The 26814-nt window shown below is 41.2% G+C and overlaps 1 protein-coding gene and 1 long non-coding RNA gene across 3 annotated transcripts; one reads left to right on the forward strand and one right to left on the reverse strand.

The window, feature by feature from the left end:
* Positions 1–401: 401 nt before the first annotated feature.
* On the reverse strand, positions 402–7199 carry znf277 (zinc finger protein 277). Of its 2 annotated transcripts, none has more exons than XM_029759116.1 (11): positions 7064–7199; positions 4611–4827; positions 3452–3540; positions 3256–3338; positions 2634–2836; positions 2250–2382; positions 2033–2100; positions 1785–1881; positions 1630–1672; positions 1200–1374; positions 402–959 (listed from the first exon to the last, which is right to left on the reverse strand). In XM_029759116.1, the coding sequence occupies exons 1-11, from the start codon at positions 7095–7097 to the stop codon at positions 773–775; spliced, it is 1329 nt and encodes a 442-aa protein (XP_029614976.1). In that variant the 5' UTR covers positions 7098–7199; the 3' UTR covers positions 402–772. The 2 variants fall into 2 exon arrangements, with proteins under 2 accessions (XP_029614976.1, XP_029614977.1); XM_029759117.1 differs by lacking the exon at positions 7064–7199 and adding an exon at positions 5664–5755.
* A 15-nt stretch (positions 7200–7214) lies between these two features.
* LOC115197503 (uncharacterized) lies at positions 7215–8162 on the forward strand. Its single transcript, XR_003879021.1, has 2 exons — positions 7215–7291; positions 7929–8162. It is a non-coding gene; the product is annotated as an uncharacterized LOC115197503 (long non-coding RNA).
* Positions 8163–26814: the final 18652 nt, after the last annotated feature.

Below are 26814 nucleotides of genomic sequence, written 5' to 3' on the forward strand. Positions count from 1 at the left end.
ACAAAGCCACACAACACATTCATGTTAAGACCACCAAGGCTGACAAAAAGCACTAGAAAATGGAAGTCCATCCCCTCTCTATTAAGTAACAGAGATTGCAATTTAATCTGTAGACTGTTTTTTACTTTACTGCAGCTCAGGGTTTTTACAAAATGTAGTGTTGTGTTTTTGTATTTACCTTTATTTAACTAAGCAAGTAAGTTAAGAACAAATTCTTATTTTCAATGACGGCCCAGTGGGTTAACTGCCTTGTTCAAGTGCAGAACGACAGATTTTTACCATGTCAGCTCGGGGATTCGATCTTGCAACCTTTCGGTTACTAGTCCAACGCTCTAACCACTAGGCTACCTGCCATTCATAGAACTATTGTATAAGCAAGCTAAACGAGAGGGAACCATCAGTTATAGTATATTCATAATGTTTATTTACATTCAGCAATTGTCACATCTCTGCAGTGAGGTCACATTTGTCAGTATCATACTGTATGAAACTTAAATCCACCTGCAGGTATGTTGTACATGGTGATGTGTACCAAGTATGACATTAAATTATACATAAATGTAGTCCAGGCTCAGGAAATTCTTGTGAAACTGGCCATGTTCATTTCCGCACATGCGTGCTGGTCTGCTAAGCGCAGTGTCTGAAGAGCATCACTGTCTTGTTGGAGATGCAGCGAAGCGAGAAGTTGTTGCACTGTGTCCCTCTATGAGCCGTTCTCCCCTGAGCATCCTCCACTGAGTTTATAACATCATTGGTCCATCCATCCAGCTTTTTAACTAGAGCTGTCTGTGTTCTTCAGAAGGTGGCTGAGGATGCTGGTCTGCTTCAGGACTTTCAGGTTAGAGATGTCCTCAGCTATGACAGGGACGTCTCCCCAAGGGCCTGTGTGTTCTGATTCACTGTCACTGTCCGACAAGGCACAGAGGAGGGCGTCGTTCTCATAGGTGGGGAAGTAATACCTGGATTGGAGAATGGGCTGTAATGACTGGCACTTAGACATCAGAAACAGTTACAATAGCCACCAGATGGAGAGTTGAGCAATTAACAATATCATTCATTCAGCACTCCAATAACACATCACCTTTAAACTGTAGTAAAACAATAGTCTTGTTATTGTTCTTAATATGGTTTTAGCTAACAATATTACAAGTAAACAATACATTTTCCATGCACATCCCTTATGAGAGCTCCAGACTTACTGTGGTTGGTCCCAGGTTGACGTCTCTGGTAGCTGCATCACGTGACCTGCCTCTATTACATGACGTATAACCTCAGGTTTGGACCCAAACTTTTCCTGGCAACCGTAGCAACGGCACTGGTGGATCTCTCGTCTGATGTAGTTTACCAGTTTGACCTGCTGGTAGAACCGCAGATCTGGGAGAAGACATGCTTATCAGGCCACTTAGGCTGCATTTATACACACAACCAAATTCTGATCCTTTGCCTAATTATTGGCAAAAGAGCTGATCTGATTGGTCAAAAGAACAATTAGTGGAAAAATATAACTCAGCTGCCTGTAAATGTAGTATGGGAAGGACTGGTATGCCCATTCATTTGGATGGATGTACGTGTTTGTTTTTATGGTGGGGTTTGTACAACAAAGCATAGCAGTTGTGCAATATTACTCACTGAGTTCGGTCTTCAACTTGTGCAGATCAAATCCGTGGGTTTCCTGAAAATGCATGGCGAAGAAAAACAGATCCATGAACCATATTGAAGTAGCTGCTCCCAAACCAGCAATGCATGGGCCTAATTTGTCAACAACTGCATAAGGGGACTGTTACCGCCATGTGTGTGTAGATCTTCTCCATGCTCTCTGACTGCTGCTCACAGAACAGGCACACAGCACACACTGGGTGAGCCTGCCAGTCTGACCAATCACTGAAGAGAGGACAGAGAGCCATTTCCTCAATGGTAAATACAACACTGCAAAAGTGCATACCATTCAATCCTAGAGAACACTGATTACAAATCATCTAACCTACTATTTGACCATCCCAAACAATGACTGTGTCACTAGGACAATCCTTACTCATCTTCATCCTCCACCATCTCCCGATCATCCTCAGATTGGACCTCTTCCCATGTTTTCCCCAGCTCCTGTAGCAGGGAAAATAGACCAGTCTTCATCACTTTATCTATCATCATTTGATGACCCTTTAAACTAATTAAATGTGAAAATAATATATTCAGGTCAAATATGGCAATAAGCATTTATATTAGTTATACTCGCACAACACTGGGCGTACCAGGTAGTTGATGATGTAGAAGCAGTCATACTCGCTGTTGTTGCCATTGATTCTGCGGTGCTGTTTCTTTCTCATGTGATCCTTCAGTGTCGTCTTGTCTCTGAATGTTTTCTCACAATACAGGCACTGCAGACTGGGAATAAAAAACAATGAAACACTCAAAGCTCTGTGAAACATTGTTTGGTTGAGTAATGCTAATGTCTGTGTGACACCAACCAGCACTCTCCTTCAGAGTAAAACTAAAGTACTGGAAAACATTACTACAGTGTTGCCAATTAGTAAATTACAGATGGCTACAGATGACAATTTTCTTTTCAAATGAAAAAAATAGCAAACAAACAAACATTAACATAAAAAGGATATCCATTCCAAAAACGAACTTACTTATCCAGTTTTCTCTGTAGGTGGTCAAGGAACTCTACGCAGTACACTATGTTGTCAGGCAGTCCCACGCTGAACGAGTGATCCCTGGCCATGTGGTTGAGCAGTGACGACCTGTTCCCAGTGTACTCGTCATTGCAGAACATGCAGATGCGTTGGAAGCTGTCGTCATCCCTCTCCCTCTGCTGCTGCTCCAGGATCTCCTCCTGTGGACCAACACAGTGTGAGTTACTAGCATAAATTAAACTATGCAGTCCCAGTGGGAAGTCACAGTGTCTCAGGGTAGAAGTGCTGATTTAGGATCAGTTTTGTATTTTAGATTATAATAAGAATGTTTCTACATACAGGGAAGACCTGATCCTAGCTCAGCGCTCCTACTCTAAGATGCTTTGTGAATATTAGCCTAGGGACATACAGTATATTGTATACATAAAATAGAGCTTGTTCTGAAAACTTGTCAGATAACATAGCGGTTAAGATTGTTGGGCCAGTAACTGAAAGGTCGCTGGTTCAAATCCCAGCGCCGATTAGGTGAAAAATCTGTCGAGCAAGGCACTTAACCCTAATTGATCCTGTAACTTCCTCTGGATAAGAGCAACTGCTAAATGACTAAAATGTAACTCACCAGTCGTTTCTGTTGGAGATGTTCTCTGAGGACCCTGTCCTCTGGCAGGACATCACACAGAAGGAAGTAGTGCTCCTGTTTTTCTGAAAAGCACATCAAGAGGGTATATTAAATAATATAATGCAAGAACAGGGTAAAGTAGAAGCAGCCATATTGTGAACCTCAAGGCTATCTATAGTAAATGAATACTACTTACCAACAGGGCCCTGCGAGTTAGTCTGGATTACACTGCAGAAATCTGTGATGGGTTGCTCAGAGATTCTGTTCTTCCAGTATTCCATGTATCTGAAAGAAATGGACACAGTAGAACACGGTTAATTTTTTGTGTGATAGATAGGCAGTATGTGATACATTTCCTCTGGAGAAGAGGGAGGGAACTGTAAACAAAAAGTAGCCAGCCACGCTTGACAATCTCTCCACGTGATTTATCCCAGTTTTCATGACAGCTGTGTTATAACTGTTTGTATAGATCAAACCTGTGCCGCAATTGTGATAGGGAACTTGATAATCAGGACCATAGAAATAGATGCATTCTAGTTATGTGGTCAGGAGGACTGTAGAAAGTATATTTTATACACTGAACAAAAATATAAAACAACATAGTGTTGATCCCATGTTTCATGAGCTGAAATACAAAATCCAAGAAATGTCCCATACCCACAAAAATATTATTTCTCTCATTTTGTGCACAAATTTGTTTACATCCCTGTTAGTGAGCATTTCTCCTTTGCCAAGATAATCCATCCACCTGACAGGTGTGGCATATCAAGAAGCTGATTAAACAGCATGATCATTACACATGTGCACCTTGTGCTGTGGACAATAAAAGGCCACTTTAAAATGAGCAGTTCTCTCACAACACAATGCCACAGATGTCTCAAGTTGAGGGAGCATGCAATTGGCATAATGACTACAGGAACGTCAACCAGAGCCGTTGACAAATAATTTAATGTTCATTTCTCTACCATAAGCTGCCTCCAACGTTATTTTAGAAAACCGCAGACCACTTGTAACCACGCCAGCCCACGACCTCCACATCTGGCTTCTTCACCTGCAGGATTGTCTGGGGGGGGGGCACCTGGAACCTACTACCATATCCAGTTCAAAGGCACTTAAATCTTTTGTCTTGCCCATTCACCCTCTGGATGGCACATACACAATCCATGTCTCAATGTCTAAAGGCTTAAAAATCCTTCTTTAACCTTTCTCCTCCCCTTCATCTACACTGATTGAAGTGGATTTAACAAGTTACATCAATAAGGGATCATAGCTTTCACCTGGTCAGTCTATGTCATGAAAACAATGGTTTTGTATACTCAGTATATATACACAAATATAGTATCTCTGCTACATACTTAGGAAAGTCAGCGATGAGTTTGACATCAGCGATGACCAGCTTGTGCTCCAGTACTAGGTGCTTTAGGAGGCCGTCCTTCTCTGACAAAGGGGTGGAGTGAGAGCAGAGCACACAGGTCACCACCTCCATGTCATGATGAGAGGATGAGTTGGTGCCGATGTCTGTAGCAGGCTGCTCAGGGAAACACAGAGGCTCCAGTATCCACTCCTGTTCATCTGAGGGGAGAGAGTGAAACATGCTCTTATTAAACATTGCTTGATATGATTCTCACCCCTTCTCAAAAATGTACCATTAAAACTAAGCAATATGACAACAACAAAAAGTAATCCACTTTGTATGCACTTCTCTCTATGCATATTCTGATCTTGAACTTAAGCATGAGAACAGCATGCTATTCACCTGCTATTCGTTTGGGGTGGAGATAGAATATATGAAGGTGTGGCAGAGGTGTGGCTACAGATACACTGTATTCTGACCTTGACTTAATTCCCTAATAATTCCACATTTATGCGCAAAGAAACCACGAATAAGGTCTAGCGAACCTGCCGGTTCCAAGTGGAAAAAGCATCTACTTCATTTCTTCCCGATAAAAACAACACCATTCTTCATGCACTTTAAATGTACAACTTGATAAGAGCTATTGATAAGAGCTAGTTAAATGAGTAATCCATCTTGATAAGGGAATAGTAAATATAAATGACACTTGTTTTAGATCTATTTTACCTTATAAATTGCTGGAGACATGTGAAACCAGTCATGGCTAACTGAAGCATATCAACTTTACCATAGTACAGTTTGAAATGCTGTGACATTATGCAGAATTGAAATTGTACAGCCTTTTTACTTGCAGGGTGAGCACTCTAGAATGTCTTAATTTCAGGCTACCCAGACTTTAGCTGTTTACTATTTCTATCGTGTTAAATATTACCACTATCAGTATCGACCGTCAGTAGGCCTAATAACCATACATTCAACTGTCAATTTACTGTTAGTTCCCTTCAGTTGGTATAACCTAAATTATCATTCCATTGAATTACATTGTTTCGTTTACCTTAGTTTGCTTCCTCTGTAAACACCGTCACGGCCGTGTGGTTGTTGCTGAGGATTAGTAACAGTTGATAATATATACTATTGAAAGACATGTAGGCTATTTAAATCGTTATGGAGCGGAACGCAGACCAAGCCGTAACAGAACCCGACTCATGGCGCAATACTTTGCCCGTCATCACACAGTTCCATGGTTAGTGCCGGCAATAAATGAGGGTATAGCCTACTTTTGTACACTATTCTCCCCATTATAATTCTATGTACACTAATATTCCAACATGGGTTGTAGAACTTTTTATTCATAAATAACGTTATTTACTAAATCTAAATAATCTACAAGATCAGACTATTTTTAAATGAGCTACACATAGGATTATTTTATTTTTTGCATTATATTGTATTTTGTGGCTGAGTTATCTAGTGGAAATCGAGTCAAGCAGCCCACTCATTTCCTGGTTGTTAAATTCTACAGTTAACTCAATTTCAGTTTGTGAGAAATCAAGCACCGAATCGTGTAAGGAATCCCTGTACCATTAAAATCGCTGTGAAATATATTTTCAATAACAAAAAATAACATTTTTACAACCGTTTGATGCTGGTAGACCTAAACCGAAAGTAAAATGCTCAAGCGTGAGTCTCCACCATGTTACGGGGAAATGTCTTTTGAATGCAGCCTAGTGCTGTTGCAATTTACTACCTTGCTTCTACATAGGGGAGACATTCAGAGATTCTGTGTACCCCTTTTAAATCTACCAATTGGTGCTGAAACGGAGAGGAATATACATATATTTTGATGGCTTTCTTTCATTGATCCCTAATATTCTGAACCATTTTCTAGATATATTCTAGTCTGTTGACAAAATTCGAACAAAAAAAAATGAATTAAAAAGGTACACCGTATTTAAACGGGATGGCTTTAAGATAAATAAAGTACTGAAAACTCCACAAGAAAATATTTTGGGTAGCCACAACTGCAGAGAACGTTATGGGACAAAATAAGGTAAGTCTGAATACCAAATACTGAGAAGTGCGTAAAGTTCCTAAGTCTGAATCTGCCCCAATGAGTACAAGCACAATATCACATTGTGAATAACTGACTCCAAAACATTATACACATTACTTAGCTACTTTATTTGTAACAAAGTTATGATACCGTATGAGTAAATCCTGAAAAAGAAGTTGTCAGAATTGCATTTGACAGGTAGGTATAGCTAGCTCAACTAGCTAACATAGCTAGCAAGTTGAACAGCTGGCTACTTCTTTAGCAATATTGAAGGGTTAACATGTATTAAATGAGGTATTTCTTAAATGGGAAATTGTGTTCATATATACCTCTTATAATAGAGACATGGGGAGAGTCATATGGGTTAATTATTTGCGTTATCCAGAGATAGTGACACGTACCTGAATACATTTTTTTCTCCATGCAGGCAGCCATCTTCAAATGTCACGTGGTCAGTACAGCTGAGGCTCTTCTGTTCGGTTTGTCAGCGGCACGGCTGGTGTTCTTCTTTGGCGTTTATCGGAAGTTGGCATCCAACGTTATGGTGCATTACCGCCACCTACTGTACAGGGAGGAACTGAATCCTATCTGCCAGCTACGTTTCTCTTAAAAAATATAACAAAATATTTGTGAGTGTATCTAACGATGTTCAACTCAGTATCTTACTTAAACTCAATTACTGTATCCCATTCTCCCCTATTCTCAGTCTCTCTCTTTCCCTATCATACTGCCCACACTGTATCAGCACATGCTCCAATGTTGGTGGGTATGTTCCAACAGGAATCTGATCCAGTAACTTCGTAAATAACAAGGTTGTCCACAAATAACGCATACAAAGTTGTATAGTGGCATAATACGAACCGGGTAGGGAGTGGGCTAATTAATAACGTTTTTCACTCACCATGTTTATTCCGAAAAATGTATGTCCTCACTATGGTAACCTACTGACAAACATTAAGAATAAGCTACGTGGTGAGTTGATGCCTATTCGACAGCTATTTAGCAAACGTTAGGTGAATTGATCATGCTACATTGTATGCGTTTGTTGGCAACCTTGTACTTTAAGAAGTTTTTGGAACGGATTCCTGTTGGAACGTTCCACAAATTATACCCACCCCTACAATGTCTCTTTCCTTGCGGTAATCACACCTTACTGTTGGACGCTTTCCTATCACATATAATGACTTACTAAACCGGCTGTGTCCCACCTGTAACCTCCTCTCTTTTGTCCCTTCATACCATCCTCTCCGACTTTACTCTGAACAGGGAATAGATGCCTGTCCTTAGTGTTGCTGATCCACTGCTCCTGCCAGCTCTGCACCACCAGTGGCCATATCATTTCCTTAGCCCCTGCCTTGCTCATTCGCGCTTCCACATCCCTCTACTCTCCTGGAGAAGGATAATTGATCAGCTGTAATGTGTAAAAACACCACTAGATGGTAGTCTTGTAAAGTATTTTTCATTGCATTTCAAACACATTTCAAATGGTCATACACTTAAGAAAAAAAGACGTAAGCCCAGATATTAAATGTAAATTATTGTAGACATACAGTCTATAATGTTCACATCTGTGGACAAATATCTATGTTATTTTCTTCTATACCATAGCCTTGGAGGGCAGGCTTACCAGGAAGTATGACGCAAAATGCAAATCATCTCTCCCTCCTCCACCCCCTCTCTCTTTCTCTCTCTCTCTCTGTGTGTCTCGTTCTGTCTGTTTGAGCAGAGACATTCAGGTGTGCTCAGGTGTTGCATTATTCAGACAGAGCTTAGAGAGCCTAATTAAACTCCAGGGATTGGGGATAGAGAGGAGGGAGTGGTGGTGATTAAGGGAAGGTGGTGGTAAGGGTACCATTAATTACATTCCATCCATATGAGCCATCCTCCCTTACCAGCCTCCACTGTGGTGGTGAGGGAGGTAGATTTGTTAACAGCCCACTGTTCCCCTCTTTGCTCAACCAATCTCAACTCCAAATACTGAAGAGAGAATAGGCTCTTATTATCTGTGGATAGAATTATTTCAGAGATAAACCGGTGTCATAGATGGCAATGGTAATCTCACTTTCAAATGTAATTATAACAGCACGCTCAAATAGCATCAATTTGTCATGAAACAGTTCAATCAACTCCAATCTATTTCATCTTTGTGCCTCATTTTCTCCTTTATATTTATGTTTTACATTAAGAAAATGTGTATTTTTTTTGCCTGGCCAGACAGAATGTTCATTCTTTGACACAATGGATGTGAAAAGAAGCAATCAATACAGTATTGTGCATTACAATAGCGCTCTGGACTCAAGTCTACAACTCTGAATTTGAAACAATTTAGAGAACCACTATGCTCGACTCTTTCACCAGACAAGCCCAAGCTGCAGGTTGCCTATTAAACTGGAAAGTCTCCGTCCTACCTGTGGTTCCAGCAGCCTTTTAGAGTTCCCCACAGTGTTCCGAGGTCTCTAATAACCACCTCTGTGTGTGCTCACTCCTCTCTGCTGAAGCCCACCTGGCTGCTGCTGCTAGCTTCGCAACTGATTGTTGCATAGCAACTACCTGCTCAGCACCTGTTTTTATCATTTAGAAGTCTGCAGCCTCAAAAGATGTCATTATGTGGGAAGAACTACCCGCATGGGTCACTGTCTGACTCTGCCTACTGTCCAGAAGCATGATCCTTTTCTTTCAGACTGAGCACTGGTGTGTAACCACCTACTTTAAATCATAGATTACATCCCAAATGGCACCCTATTCCCTATATAGGCTAGACATAACTACTGGGTGCGTATCATGCCATATAGCCCCCCAGAGAAACATGTTTATGTCTCATCAACGTTGCAGCAATGTTGATATATTGTTACCTAACAAATATCAGAGGGCCCTAATGGCTGGTGACTCATAAGCAAAGTGGCCATGCTGTCAATTGCAGTGCAGGGTTGGGGACTGATAATAGCATTTCGATTCTAAGGGTTTAATTAAGCCCTCAAGGAAAATCCAACTCTTTATTATCAGTGAAGCTTTGACTTCTCCAAATGTGGATTTTGATTTATAAGTCTGTGTGTATGCTGTCCCCATTTCACACTGTGCTTCTTATCCACCCTCTATTCTATTCAACCACGAGTGACACGTTTCTCAGGCAAATGCTGTGTTTATTAATCTGTTTAGTTCTACACACCCACCCAACAACTGGAAAGTCATTGCTTACTTTCTTTGTAAACAGCTTGTCTGTTGTGTTCAATGGGTAAGCTGAGCAGCACATCTTCTATAATACCATCGTTTGGTTTCAGTATGCATTTTCCATTTGCCAAGTTTACATTAAAAAGAAGCATCACCATTCACAATCAATTCTCTGTTAAAGACTTAAGTTATTTCTTCAAAAGCCATAGCGGCTTCTGTTCATTACATAATGTTCTCACATCGGGTTCAATGCAACAAGGTTTGTGATAAACCTATCCAGATGTCTAGTTGACAGCTTTCTGTTATTCATTTTGTGATGCGGAGGTGTAGTGAAGTCTTGGATATAAGAAATAAACAGGATATACAAAATATACTTAGATTGTGTAGTTCATAACTGAGGCACTCTCCTGTTAAGTATTTCCAGATGATCCTTACCATAAATACAAATAATCTGAGCATTATTGGAGAAAATAATCGTATCCCTCTATGGCTTTCCTCTCTAAACTGCTGTTAGACCACAGTGTTCATGCATAAATTCAGTGCAGGCTAATGTCTGTATTGTCCTTGCCATTGGCAGCTATGTGTTGAGATGATGTCCACCCAGCAGCTTCTCCAGAATGATCAAAGACAACCAATATGAGAATCGGACAGGCTCTATAAACAAATGCTACTGTAGAGCATCCTCAGTGTCCTTCCTTAGCCTACTTATCCATCTTCAACCCGCCTACTGTACTGCTCCATGGTCAGAGCCTTGAGCTGAATATAACTAAACTTGATCCATTTATTATCTAAAAAAACCCTTAACAAGATTCAGAGCTGAATCTCCATACCGGGAAAACGTGACATAGTCTAGCTATTAATTGGCACATTTACTTCTGCATACTTCATTAAATTATTTCACTATCACCCATTTCCCCTTTTTGTTAAGAAGTTTTTTTTTGACTCCCAGGCCTCAATTTCCATATTATGTAGCTGTGAGGCTCAATTTCTCCTCAGAAATGGTTTAAGGAGTCAGGATGAATGTGCTGTGTGAGTAATAATTCACTCCTTTTTGTATTTTCATAGCTCTAAGCATGAATGAGGAGATATTGTAGCCAATACCCAATTTCTCTTCATATGCCATTTAAGACATTCAGCTGAGAGTACAGGATGTTCTGTCCCAGGAGAGATAAGAATGATAGGCTCCTGCTCTGATCTCTCTTCAATCTGTTCCTTACCAAACCCATACGTATCTGCTCCAAATTAAAGCACCAGTTGTTCAAAAGTGTTTGATAACTTTTTAGCAATTGAAAACACATTATACCAAAAATCTTTAGCATTTTTGTGGATTCACAAATACAACAATACATTCTAACGTTTTTAAATGTTAATTATAAGGCGGAGGGGAGGAGTTATATTTTCATTATCAGATCAATAACCCATTTTTGAAGTAAAGTCAATATTGCAGCTTACTGATTTGGTATCTGAAATAAATAAAAATAAGGGAAATGTGAGATTCTGGGGGGACCCTATATTTTGCCAGAAGATTCCGACCCTACCATTACTCTTGTTTACGCTGAGCTGCACTGGGGTCTGAACACAATCATGGTTACATTAATACACTATGGAGATATGGGTCGGGAAACGTACCTCAATGCAGGGATGGAATATGCCACTGTACTCCAAATGTTGCCTTTATCCACACTGATACGTCGAAGAGATTGCAATACTGCTAATTTCCTGGAAAACTGACGTTTTTGTCCTCATGCTAGCTAGTAGTAGCCGACACCGCCATTTTGGAATGGCAGTGTCAGCCAATCAGCTCCTTTTTGTTCAACACGATATGCCATTCCATAATGGCTGCTGTGGCTACTGCTAGCTAGCACGAGGATGAAAAGGGCAGTTTTCCGGGAAAACTAGCAGTATTTCAATCTCCTCGATATGGTAATACTTTCTATGGCATTATTGACCTGCTGCATGAATAAATACTAAAGTTCATGATATGGTACATTTGATTTATCTTTGAAAGATGTTTCAATTCTACACTTCAGAGTGACAGTTACCACATTACTTCTCTAAATAAGTATACCCTTCATAGTGATTAGCCTACATTGTCACTCAGACCTTAATCTTCCCATTGAATACCCAAAGTCATCAGAAGCAGGGATTTGTCTTAATTCATCTTCCAGGTGCAGGCAAACAGTGAGTCTAATGTTCTGCTTGAGAGACAAATCCCATTTGTGGGCCTGGGCATTGGGCTTGTACCCGTGAGCTTACAGTCAAACTGACACCATGTCACGCCCTGATCTGTTTCACCTGTCCTTGTGATGGTCTCCACCCCCTCCAGGTGTCACTTATTTTCCCTGGTGTATTTATCCCTGTGTTTCCTGTCTCTCTGTGCCAGTTTGTCTTGTATGTTCAAGTCAACCAGTGTGGTTTTCCCATGCGCCTGCTTTTCTATTCTCTTTTACTAGTCCTCCCGGTTTTGGCCTTTGCCTGTTTTTCTGGACTCCATTCCCGCCTGCCTGACCATTCTGCCTGCCTGACCTCAAGCCTGCCTGCCATTCTGTACCTCTGGAACTCTGAACTGGTTTTGACCTTTTGTCTGTCCACGACCATTCTCTTGCCTACCCCTTTTGGATTGTTAATAAACATCTTGGACTCTAACCATCTGCGTCCTGTGTCTGAATCTGGGTCTCGCCTTGTGCCCTTATACACCACTCCAATAGTCAACTTAGTTTTAGCTGATGCCCTGCATCACACCAGGCTGCTCAGCGTCTGGAAGAGATGAATAAATAGACAGTGATTAGGGTAAAGGGTTTAGTCAGTATACAACTTATTTTATACAACCTTTGATGACTTCTTAAGACTATCCCACCACCCAAATAGCCTACTACTCAAAATTGATTGTATTACAGTATATGAATCACAAAGGGATAAGATTAATAACATGGAGTAATCACAGCAGACATTTTCCCCCTTCTTCTAGGAAGGATACATACATCCACCATGCACCATTTCACACAACTTGCCGTGTGGACTGGCCACATGGACACTGCCTGCTGAGCAGTGCGGTAGCGATAGTCACAGATGGAGGCAGTGAGGTGCTACTTCTCCATCTGCAGTGGACTCTTGTCTTTAATTAAGCACTCATCAGGAAAAATCAATCTGCTGCTAGCTGGCTGGGGCTCGATGCCATCTCTCTAATGGAAAAAACGGTCTCTCATATTGATAATGTGATTCTCTAATTAGTGCTTTATTCCTGTAGTTGGTGAAGAGACAGGGAGACAGATGACAGACAGAGAGAGACAGTTGGTGTTTTTAACATACAGGAGACAAAGTATTTGTTTGTTACTTATTACTTTATTTCTCTCAGTGTGGTGTCTGCAGTCTGAACCCACTGAACCTTTCAGGAATGGTGTGATGGGTTTAGGCTAACTGACAACAGGCCTGGTGGTGGTTAAATTTGCATGGCAAGCTCTCAGACCAATGTTTCCCCTCCATTAGGCTATGGGCAATTCCACGTTAACGGAATTACGCTTTGACTGATTTTTCACTTTAAAATGTATGCCAAACCAAAACCATTGATTTTAAAGTATAACAAACCATACAACTCTATGCACAAGGACTACAGTACTTTGAACAATTTACACAGAATACTTCACTAAAACACATTTCCTGGAAGAACTGTGCAGATGTAAAGTTTTGTAGCAGAATTACGGTAAAATCTCCCTCAGTTTTTTTATGTGAACATGTTTTCCAAAAACTCTGTTAAATATCTACTCCGAATTAAGAATCAAAGATGTCTGCAGGAAGAATGGGGTGTCAGCTATGACATGACACCTTGAGTTTGAAAAAATGTATTTTGGTTATTGAACTACAGTAGGTGAAGTGGATTTACATTCGGAAATGGAATTACAGTAACGGAATTACATTATGGGTCCATGATCTTTACTATAGAGAGATGCATAATTGTGAATATCATTCTCTTCATTGTGATGTATCCTGAATAGGTACACGAAGATAGAAATATGCAGTATCCTTCTTTTGCATATTTGGGTATTATTCTACACACTAGTTATTATTCTAATGAGCTCCGCCTCCAAACAAAAACACATTTGGTTTGTCCGGGCCAGACCAAATCTGAACCAATCATAGACGTCTGTTTCACAAGTTTAGACACAGTAGAGCACAGTAGAGTTCAGTACAGTTGAGTACAGTAAAATAGATATATTCAGTACAGGAGAGTACAGTACCATACAGTAGATTATATTGTACTCTACTCTAGTGTGCTCTACTGTGCTGAACTCTATTCTCATGTACAACTGTACTGTACTGTTCTGTAGTGTACAGTTCTGTACTTTACTTTACTGTTCTGTACTGGGCTGTCCAAACGTGTGAAACATAGATGTCTATGATTGGTTCAGATTTGGTCAACCCAGGGCGGACTGACCAAATTTCAACAACTTTTCAAGTCCGTGGACGTCCGGTGTTCGGTCGGTGCTCAGGGGGTGAGGATGCTTGTTACAGTAAATGGAAAGAGAGTAGGTGGTAGGTGTCATGGTAAGTGTCAGTATGAATTGGGAGAGGTGACATTAACTGGAGACAGATAGAAGAGAGAGAGAGTGGCAGAGAGAAGGACAGTGAGGGGTTGTCCAGACTGTTTTCACAGTCTTGCTTTGACCACCAGTTATGAGCTGAACATAACAGTATGCCAGTGAAAGGGAGGACAGTAGCAGGTGACCCAACTGTGGTTTGTGACTAATGTGATTTCCCATTGTAGCCAATTCAACTGCAGTAATTCCAGTAATGATTTTTCGGTAATTCCTTCTTTGACCATTCATTATCTTCCCTTCTCATGAGGGAGTGAAAATAGGAAATATCTTAAAGATATGTGTGTTTATGGTAATGGAATTATAAGGCACAAGGCAATGTTTCTTACATTTACAAAAGGCAAATAAGTATTGATATTAGTTAGCAGGGGTCTTTACTTTATTATTATGATTATTATTTAAAAAAAATTTACCCCCTTTTAGTCATATCCAAGTAGGATCTTGTCTCGTTGCTGCAACTCCCCAACAGGCTGGTAAAGGCAAAGGTCGAGTCATGCGTCCTCCGAAACATGAGCAGCCAAATCGTGCTCCTTAACTTGTCTGGGCTAGGGGGCAGTATTTTCACGTCCGGATGAAAAACGTACCCAATTTAAACAGGTTACTACTCTGGCCCAGAAACTAGAATATGCATATTATTAGTAGATTTGGATAGAAACACTCTGAAATTTCTAAAACTGTTTGAATGGTGTCTGTGAGTATAACAGAACTCATATGGCAGGCAAAAACCTGAGAAAAAGTCAACCAGGAAGTGGAGGATCTGAGAATTGTAGTTCTTCTTTCTAGTCCCTTTTGAAACTACAGTATCTGTGGGGTCACGTTGGACTTCCTAAGGCTTCCATTGGCTGTCAAAAGCCTTCAGAAAGTGCTTTGAGCATTCTCCTGTCACTGGGCAGAGTATAGGAGCTCAGTTACTGAGTGGTCTGCCTGGCAACAAAGGGATTGGATATGCGCCGTCACGCGAGCGCCCCGTTCCTTCTTTTTCTTCTTGAATGAGTATGCTATTGTCCGGTTGGAAAATTATCACAATTTTACGTTAAAAATACCATAAAGATTGATTTTAAACAGCGTTTGACATGCTTCTAAGTACGGTAATGGAACATTTTTGACTTTTCGTCTCTGGTTCCGCGCTCACGCATTATGCCTTTGGATAAGTGATCTGTACGCATGAACAAAACAGAGGTATTTGTACATAAATATGGATTATTTCGAACAAAAACAACATTTCTTGTGGAAGTAGCAGTCCTGGGAGTGCATTCTGCAAAGGTAAGAGAATATTTCTAATACTAATTCTGAGTTTAGGTTGCCCCGAACTTGGCGGGTGTCTGTATAGCTCTCTGTGATGGCTGAGCTCTATACTCAGAATATTGAACAATGTGCTTTCTACGTAAAGCTATTTTAAAATCTGACAAAGCGGTTGCATCCAGGAGTAGTCTATCTATAATTCTTTAAATAACTGTTATACATTTTGTCAATGTTTATGATGAGTATTTTTGTAAATTGATGTGCACATTCACCGGAGTTTTGGTGGGAATACATTTTCTGAACATCATGCGCCAATGTAAAATGCTGTTTTTGGATGTAAATATGAACTTTATCGAACAAAACATACATGTATTGTGTAACATAATGTCCTAGGAGTGTCATCTGATGAAGATCGTCAAAGGTTAGTGCTTTATTTAGCTGTGTTTTGGGTTTTATTGACACATGTCCTTGCTTGGAAAATGGCTGTGTGATTAGTTTTGTCTATGTACTCTCCTAACATAATCTAATGTTTTGCTTTCGCTGTAAAGCCTTTTTGAAATCGGACAATGTGGTAACATCAAGGAGAAGTGTATCTTTAAAATGGTGTAAAATAGTTGTATGTTTGAGAAAGTTGAATTATGACATTTTGTTGTTTTTGAATTTGCCGCCCTGATATTTCACTGGCTGTGTCCCGCAGGTGGGACGCTAGCATGTCCCAGAGACACACTTGTCAACAGCTATTGAAATAGCAGGGCGGCAAATTCAAAACAACAAAAATCTTATAATTCAAATTTCTCTAACATACAACTATTATATTCCATTTTAAAGATACACTTCTCGTTAATCCAACCACATTGTCCGATTTCAAAAAGGCTTTACGGCGAAAGCATACCATTAGATTATGTTAGGACAGCGCCGATACAAGAAAAACCACACAGCCATTTTCCAAGCAAGGAGAGGCGTCACAAAAACCAGAAATACAGCTAAAATTAATCACTAACCTTTGATGGTCTTCATTATATGACATTTACAGGACTCAATGTTACACAATACATGTATGTTTTGCTCGATAAAGTTCATATTTATATCCAAAAAAAACATTTTACATTGGCGCGTGTTGTTCAGAAATGTTTTGCCTCCCAAAACGTCCGGTGAATGAGCACATCAATTTACAAAAATACTCATCATAAACATTGATAAAATTTACAACAGTTATTGAAAGAATTATAGACACACTTCTCCTTAATGCAACCGCTGTGTCAGATTTCAAAATAGCTTTACGGCGAAAGCACATTGTTCAATATTCTGAGTATAGAGCTCAGCCATCAAAGCAAGCTATACAGTTACCTGCCAAGTTCTGGAGTCAACAAAACTCAGAAATAGTATTATAAATCTTCACTTACCTTTGCTGATCTTCGTCGGAATGCACTCCCAGGATTCCCACTTCCACAAGAAATGTTCGTTTTGTTCGATCAACTCCATATTTATGTCCAAATACCTCCGTTTTGTTCGAGCGTTTAGATCACTATTCCAAAGGCATAATGCGTGAGCGTAAAACCCGAGATGAAATGTCAAAAAGTTCCATTACCGTTCGTAGAAACATGTCAAACAATGTTTACAATCAATCCTTAGGGTCTTTTTAACATACATCTTCAATAATATTCCAACTGGACAATAGCGTATTCATTACAGAGGAAAAAGAAGGAATGGTGTGCCTGTGTAACTGCGCAGTAAACAACGCAGTAACAGTAGAAGCATGAAACAAGGTTCTAAAGACTGTTGACATCTAGTGGAAGCCTTAGGAAGTGCAAAATGACCCCACAGACACTGTAATTTGGATAGGCAATCACTTGAAAAACTACAAATCACTTCCTGGTTGGATTTTTTCTCAGGTTTTTGCCTGCCATATGAGTTCTGTTATACTCACAGACATCATTCAAACAGTTTTAGAAACTTCAGAGTGTTTTCTATCCAAATCTACTAATAATATGCATATCCTACCTTCTAGGCCCGAGTGGCAGGCAGTTTAATTTGGGCACGTTATTCATCTGAATTTCCGAATACTGCCCCCTGTCACCAAGAAGTTTTAATGCCTGCCCGCTTAAACCCGGAAGCAAGCCGCACCAATGTGTCGGAGGAAACACGGTTCAACTGATGACCGAAGTCAGCCTGTAGGCGCCCGGCCAACCACAAGGAGTGCAATGACCCCCCCCCAGCCAAACCCTCCGACCCCGGACGACGCTGGGCCAGTTGTGCGCTGCCCTATGGGACTCCCAGCCACATCCGGTTGTGACACAGCCTGGGATCAAATCCGGGTCTGTAGTGATGCAGTGCCGTAGACTGCTGCGCCACTCGGGAGGCCAACATTGTGTTTTGATGTATTTTTAGATGTTGCATAAAACCCCTTTTCCATCTGTTTAGCTTCCCTGTGGCTCAGTTGGTAGAGCATGGTGTTTGCAACGCCAGCATGGTGTGTGCAACACCAGGGTTGTGGGTTCGATTCCCACGGGGGGCCAGTACAAAAAAAAATGCATGAAATGTATGCATTCACTACTGTAAGTCGCTCTGGATAAGAGCGTCTGCTAAATTACTAAAATGTAAATCAAAGCCTTTGCTTATTCCTAATTTTTAGGATGGACAGTTATTGAAAAAATAATAATTATAATATTTTTTATATATATATAAAGTTGTTACGGATACAGGTGTCCTGGGGGTATTTGTATTTCTCCTCTGTCCTAGTATGCCTTAATTTCTCATCAATATAGAGCCTTATCTTTCATCTTACACCTAATTTGACATGCTCCTATGAACTTCACATGTTGGTGATCATGAGTCCTTTTATATGGAAATTACCCTATACTAGCTAAGGGTCTAGCTCTGTTGCACTCACTCACCCACATGCCAATGGTGATTATTGATTTCAAATGTGTTGGTGTCTGCAGCTCTGACTGTTGCTTCGGGGGTCTTAAACATCTAGAAAAATCCAGTTTTCTTACCATAACCAAATAGCTACCGTTTATTTTTCATAAGTACATTTTTTTAGTAAGCCATGAACTTTTCAACTTTGTAACTGTGGGACCCCAGAGGCATGCTAATACCAATGATTACAGTACTCTAGTAGTGGGCAGGGGTCTGCTTGCTACATCTATGAAGCTGTTTTTTCATGTGTTCCCTTCATTAAACTGCTTGACTCTTAGCTAAAACAGACCATAGATGAGCAGCGATTGTAGCCCAATGTGTGGCGGAGGTTGTCTGTTACATGCTGTGCTCAAAGGTTCACGTTTCCCAATGCACTATAGGCATGGCTTAGTGAGAGAGCAGCTAGGCAGCTGGTGCTTGGCTGGATCCTTCTGCTTGTTTTACTTTATTTTTATTTCACCTTTATTTAACCAGGTAGGCCAGTTGAGAACAAGTTCTCATTTACAACTGCGCGCTGGCCAAGATAAAGCAAAGCAGTGTGACAAAAACAACACAGAGTTATACATGGGGATGAGGTAACTGGGTGTGCTATTTACAGATGGGCTGTGTATAGATATAGTGATCGGTAAGCTGCTCTGACTGCTGATGCTTAAATTTAGAGAGGGTGAAGTCTCCAGCTTCAGTGATTTTGGAATTCATTCCAGTCATTGGCAGCAGGGAACTGGAAGGAAAGGCGGCCAAAGGAGGTGTTGGCTTTAGGGATGACCAGTGAAATATACCTGCTGGAGCGCGTGCTACGGGTGGGTGCTGCTATGGTGACCAGTGAGCTGAGATAAGGCGGAGCTTTACCAACAAAGACTTATAGATGACCTGGAGCCAGTGGGTTTGGCAACGAATATGTAGCGAGGGCCAGCCAATGAGAGCATATAGGTCGCAGTGGTGGGTAGTATATGGGGCTTTGGTGACAAAAGGGATGGCACTGTGATAGACTACATCCAATTTGCTGAGTAGAGTGTTGGAGGCTATTTTGTAAATGACATCGCCGAAGTCAAGGATCGGTAGAATAGTCAGTTTTACGAGGGTATGTTTGGCAGTTACACCAGTCAGGACGAATGGGCCAAAATTCACCCAACTTATTGTGGGAAGCTTGTGAAAGGCTACCCGAAACACTTGACCCAAGTTAAACAATTTAAAGGCAATGCTACCAAATACTAATTGAGTGTATTTAAACATCTGACCCACTGGGAATGTGATGAAAGAAATAAAAGCTGAAATAAATCATTCTCTCTACTATTATTCTGACATTTGACATTGTTAAAATAAAGTGGTGATCCTAACTGACCTAAGACAGGGAATTTGTACTAGGATTAAATGTCAAGAATTGTGAAAAACTGAGTTGAAATGTATTTGGCTAAGGTGTATGTAAACCTCTGACTTCAACTGTGTATGCCTTAATTTCTCAGAAAGATAGACTCAGCTTTCTTTTGACACCCAATTTCATATGCTCCTATGAACTTCACATGTTGGTGCTCATGGGTCCTTTTACATGGAAATGACCCTTAGAACCTCTGAACAGTGTGTCACCTTAATTAGCAAACCGATTCTGCGAAAATGCCGGAAGTCAGACATCCCTAAAACACACCATGCCGAACTGGTCCCTAAAACACACCACACCAAACGAATGGCAGATGAACGGTAGATCAACATTCGGTGAAGTGTGGCCTATGCCCGTTCCAATCTTAGTTCCAATGTCTTTTAGGAAATGTTCAGACATGGACTTCATAAACTGACTACTTGGGTAGATACAGTGTCATTACTTTATAACAACTACAGTCCATCTTCTTTTTATCAACAAAATCTCACATGCCTACTTTTTCAAAGCAGCACAATAGAATAACATTAGCAGATAAATGGTTGTTTATGATAGATAGATAACCTGTCTAGAGTATTGCCACAGCTTGTTACAGAGCTGGGTATCATCATGAATACAAATGCTCAAAGAGAGATGTGATGCGTTAACTCGTTTGTCACCGTGTCGACAGTATTAATGCATTTGCCTCAGCCTTGACAAAGGCTTTTTCCGTCAGTGGAGCACACTTTAATGTGCTTGAGTGCAGTTGTCACATCGCAGTAAACAATGCCACGCTCTGGCGCTCCATGCATTATTGGTAGGCCTACAGATAATACAACAATCTGGCAGCACTGCAAAGGAAGACATTTCAGACCAGTGACAGAAAACGCAGAACCTATGGTGGGGAGAAAAATGGAGAGTCGAGGCCAAGGGTGGTTGGTCATGGCTCAGTGTGGGGGGGAAGTTGATTCCTCATGCATTAGCCCATGCTCATTGCACACACACAGAATGTGTTACCCAGACATATTATAAGCCGTTACTGTTACCTCAGGCTACACATCAAGCTATACCCTCTATCTCACCTTTTTCATTCTGACCCCTTCTTTGATACTGTATTCACTCTCTCTACTCACACTCTCTCTCTTTCTCTCTCTCTCGCTCTCTCTGTCTCCTCACTCTGCAGTCTTCTCATGGCTGAATGGAGAAACTGCGTGGGGAAAATGTGTGAGAAACTATACTTTTTGCTTCCAGATACCAGGTAATGGGGTGGTAGTAGTATCCTAATGGGTTTACAGATCTATACTGTGGATATGAATCAATACAAGGTTGTCAGTTAATATAAACACAACTCTGCAAGCAGGCAGCACAGGAGGAAAGCTGGCCTAATGCAGGACAGCTGCTCTGTGCCTCCCTCACACCCACTGTAGATCGCTATAGGCCTAATGCCTTATTTGATTCAATTGGATTTGATATGGATTATGTAATCTATGAAAGTGTAAGAATGGCAATATGTTCATGTCAGGATGGATTGTTATACTACTATTGATTTTCTGCCTTCATGCTGGTGTTCCTCTCCCTCTACCACATGGTAACTGATGTCTTACAATACCTTATGGTGGGTTGGGAAAATAGATTACGGTGTTAAATAGGACATAAAGTATACAGGGGTGCGGAAATCATGAATTTGTTTGGGTCGGATGCTGTAGGGCTCAGTGTGTGTGTGTGTGTGTGTGTGTGTGTGTGTGTGTGTGTGTGTGTGTGTGTGTGTGTGTGTGTGTGTGTGTGTGCATAGGCTATATAATTGTGTGTGTGTGTGTTCCCTCAGCAATGTGTGTGTGAGTGCCATGGATGTAGGTTGATTCCACCTGCTCTGTGCATGGCCTTTTTAATTAGCTTTGTTACAGCAGGTTGACTGGGGCTGGAGCAGAACAGAGCAGTAATAGGGCCAGAGGTAGAGAGGCTGAGCACAGAGCGCTGCAGGTTGATCTTAAAGGGCGACTGCACTTCCTGATTTTGCCTCATTTTTCATCCATCCTCATTTGAAATATTAGCAGCTATGACTGAAGGCAAACGAGAGTTGTCTTGGGGTGGTGGTTTGATGTGAATGTTTCTTGGGTGTGTCTTTTAAAAATATATATATATTTAGGGTGTAGATCAGCTTCTATCTCCGAAGATCTATTCTATTTGACATATATTTTTAACTGTGCTGATTCACAACAGTTATGAACCTACTGTATATACATTTTATGGGCACGGTATATTTTACATTAGTTTTCTTGTTTTTGGTTCTTTTAATTCCCATCCTTCAGCTTCCCTCAACACCTCCCATCTATCTCTGAACATAGTTTCTATTGATTGTAAATTAAAGATAAAAAGTTTTGCTAAGAATGTTAATATATTATTCATGGATTGACTATGCCTTTTCACATCACCCAGCAGTGCTATTTGCAGAGTTAACACCAAGTAAATGTTGCAATTCTTCAGCCATTCCTGAACCTGTGACCAAAAACAAGCTACATATGGACAGTACCAAAACAAATGATCTAATGATTCTGTCTCTTTGCAGCAAAATATGCAGAGCTGGGATGGTTGTATCCCCCATATATATAACATTCTATTGGTTGCAAGGATTTTGTATAATCATTTAAATAGAAAAAGTGTTGTTTTGTGTGTTAGTTAATAAACGTGACCGACCGGCTCGATTCAGTCTTATCCAGCAAAATTTGAAATTGTGTTTTTTACATTGGCTAAAATTAGACTCAGAGCTAGAAAACAATATATCATACACTACAGCTGAGGAATAATGGGAATACATTTTGCTTTGGAAGTTGATCAACTTGAAACCCCACTTTTGGTACACCTACTGGAGAGCTCTTCTTTGTCTACACCCATTCAGTATTGTTCACACCCTCTTAAGCCTTAGCCCTACCCATCTCTTTAAGGATTCACATGTGAGGCCATGTGCTAAACAGAGTGAGTACGGTGGTGTACTAAACAAACAAAGATTTCAAGACTAAAAACTGGTTTATACTACGTTGTCGTGACTAGCATCATTAAAACAGAAGACATGTTTATCAAATAACTCTCTGTAATTATTATTACGCAATTAAAGTGATTAATCGTGTAACTGTAATTAACTAGAAGGTCGGGGCACCAAGGAAAATATTCAGATTACAAAGTTATAATTTTCCTAATATAACTTTCAGAGATTATAATATCTGATCGATTAGTCTCCTTTAACGATGTGTTATTTACCTCACGTCAATCTCATTCCAAACGTCGTAAATTGTTGCACGAACCCAGTCTTCACTATGAGTCATCCATACATCAATTGTCTTAAAATCATTTATTTACTAATCTAAGTAATTCACAGAAATGCAGAACAAACAGATATGGTTACAAGGAAATTATAGGAGAATGCGCCCTAGTGGGCTAAACCGGCATGGCGGCTTGTTACACAAAGAAAGGGGGTTGGGCTTGAATGAAAGAGCGGGAAGACTGAGGAACAGAGAAAGCAGCTATGCCATTTTAAATACAGTATCGTATGCATTCTAAATTGCCGCCCATTTGGAAAAGGAAAATGCAATAAATATTTACTCTGAGCTGCGCTTCGGTAGGTTGGTCGTAGATGCTGGCCGTGTTGGCCAACAGAGATCTTCCTGTCCTCGGAAGAATGTCACTGGTGGTAAAATGGATACGTTGTAGTATCTTTGTTGTGTGTTAGACTGGATACGTCGTCCGTCCTTTCCTAGCCCACATTTACAGCAGCCGCTGCTAACTCAACGGTTAGGAGATATCACTTCTGTAGTGAATAAGGGTTCAAAGTTCATACCATTCGCAACCAAAGCTCACGCTGAGGTTGGCTTAGTTCTGTACTTTACATGTGTGTCCTTTTAACGCAGAGGCTGCAGACCTCACGTACCCGGAACAGACTGGTTACGTTTTCGTCACTGACTTATATAGTGGCGAGGGGAGAAGGGTGTGTTTCATCGTTTATAACCCCTGTCTTTTCACAGGGGTGGGCCACTGATTGGTCAGGGCTCTTTCCTTATGAAAACCCAATTCTCTCATTTGGAAGCTAAAATTACATTTAAACTCCTAACAAACAGTTTCAATATCAAACATTTAAATTGCACAACAATTCCATGTGAATCTGATACCTAGAATGTGTAGACTTTCCCACGTACAGTTTATGTCGTCCTGTCATCAGTCATAATGTTTCAGATGACAACCAAACTGACATCCATACTCATTAAGTACCTGGTATATTTCCAACTGGTTCTATTACCGAAATATGGTTCCTTTCCCCCCCACTTGTTTGATGTTCCCAGACTCTCTATATTTAACAAAGGCTATTCAAAAGTCCTTCAGTAGGGTCAGAGAGAGAGGGGAAGGGAGAAAGGTATTTATGGGGGGGTCATAAACCTTACCCACAGGCCAACGTCATGACAGTCCCCCCATGTTGGGTTCAATCTTGCGATTAACCTGCATGCTGCAAACCAACATAAAAATGAACGTGGGTTGTCCTGGTTGTGGATCATCATTGTGGTCCCCATCTGGCGGTCGACCCGGGTAGGGTGTCTGCAAATGAAGAAGTCCGCTCCAAGGCTGGGCAGCAGATGTCCAGTTGGTGGTCGCTGTTGCAGTCCCCCTCTGGTGGTCGACCCGGCTAGGGTCTCTGCAAATGAAGAAGTCCGTTCCATGGCTCGGCAGCGGATGTCCGGATTGGGATCGCCGTTCCGGACCCGTCGTCTGGTCATCCAGACTGGAATATCTGGGCAGTAACTTAGGCAGATGTTAACAACGCACACACACTCATGAAATATATCATTACATTTCCTCCCAAATGAGCGGCGTTGTGGCACTAAGTGATGGTTGTATGGGGACTTTGTTTATGGCTATATCACTTCCTAAGTGTCAAAGGAACTGAACCGAAAAGGAATGAAAGCAAAAACAAAAGATATACAAAATATAGTTCTCACACAAAGATCATCTAATTGGACTGTATCCTATATACGTCCAATGTTCTGGCAAAATGATTATCATGGCATTGTCTTTAATGCCATATCTAGGGTTTTCCTACTTGGTGTGTTGCTTAGGCACTATCCTAAGTTGATAACTATATGATAAGTCTACAGCTGTAATCCACTAGTTTTGGGCAGTCTACAGGGATGACCTATGGACTTCTGGGAAGAAAACTGGTGAGTGCTGTAGAGTCAAAGGCCTAGAAGTAAATGTTCAACTTTACTAAGGCTGGTATATTGCCGCGGTTGTCAAGGGTAATTTGATTGGTTAGGTCTCTAACCTTCTTACTGATTGTAGCTGGACTGACTGTTGCTGGTATTGGTACTGGTACTTTAGGGGACCAGTTATCCTACCGATTTATTCTGAAATATTATCTACCGGAACACATGATTGGAGCATTTTACTAGTTGTATTGTAGTTGAACCTACACATGGCAAGGAATGATTATTGTTGCCATATGTTTTGGAGGTGGACAAGTCCACTGGACTTCCTTATGACCAGTGTGGTACACCTCAGTACTATCTTAGATGTGTTCTAAGATAATCCCCATCTAGGGGCCTGTCTGCTCCTCACTGTTCTCATAGGGGAGTTTATAACTAGATTTGATTTATGCTCTGGCGGCCTCGTACAGTGTTGTCCGTAGTCTCGACCCCCCCACCGGCCTCGATGAGGCTCATCAAGGGTCTGGGCTACTATTCCCCCCCCCCCTTTGTGTCTCGGGACCCCCCCACCAGCGGGTGGTGTTAGTGTCCGAGGCGCAAACGAAAAGGTCAGACCCTATGTACGAGTTGTCAGTGGCCGCATTGTTATGAGAATGGCTGTAACCTTTCAACCAAATCTCCTGGTGTTTGTGCTTCAAAGCGCTCAGTGGCTGTCGAGGCATGTCAGTCACCACCGCGTCCACGTGTGGCAACCTCTTCAGTACCTGCGAACTGAGACAAGGATATCGGTCTGTGATATCGCAGTGTTTCACCAGTGGGAGTCATCGGATCAGTTGCTGGACTGACGCCATTAGTGTCATTATAAGGGGTGACAGTCCCCAACAAAGCAGAAGGTGTATCATCGGAAGCAGAGTATACTCTGCGCATCAATGTTTTTCTTGCTGAGACGGCCGCAGTGCTTGCGGAAGTGTCCGAAGGGCAAGAGAAGTTCATCTCAACTATCGTATTGCATGACTGCAAGGAGGAGGGAAGTTGTTTATTCACAGAGACAGCTGGCTCGAAATCATGAAAAGAATGGTCAATCAGGTTGGCTGATGGAATGTGTCGAGATATCGTAATATCTCCTTGGATCGGATTCTGTACCAAGAGGTTTCTAAACGTCTTTTTCCCAAGGGGTGCTTTCGACAGATACCCCTCGTGAATGACTGCATTGCAGCTAGCGTTAGGGGAAGACAGTGTGGTCAGTGGAGAAGGCACTGTGGCCTGTGACCATACCTGGTTGGTTTTCCAATCCATCAATGGGAGTAACCGATCCATCAAGTAGCAGGGGTACAGTTTCGAGGCTGGTAACATACACAGGGTGAACGAGCGATACGTCCTGGAAGTGTAGTTTCAGCATGACTCTCAATGTTAGAGGCAAGGTAGTCTGAGTGACCCCTTGAAGTTTAGTGTCGCATTGTTCCACTTTTAGCCAACGTTTAGTTGGCTTCAAAGCCCTTTTGAGATCATCGAACAATGTTTGAGAGATGAGTGATATTGTCGCACCCGAATCAATTAGCGCATGACAAGTTAAGCAGTCCTCCAGGACTGTTTCCAGGTATGGCCGTTTAGATTCGTGGTTAGTGGACATATTCCCCACAAAGTGGAGTGGTCGTTCGCAACAACATGATGTGCCATTTCTGTTCAAGGTGGAA

The sequence above is a fragment of the Salmo trutta genome, chromosome 7 (assembly GCF_901001165.1).
Source record: "Salmo trutta chromosome 7, fSalTru1.1, whole genome shotgun sequence".
Taxonomy (NCBI): Eukaryota; Metazoa; Chordata; class Actinopteri; order Salmoniformes; family Salmonidae; genus Salmo; species Salmo trutta.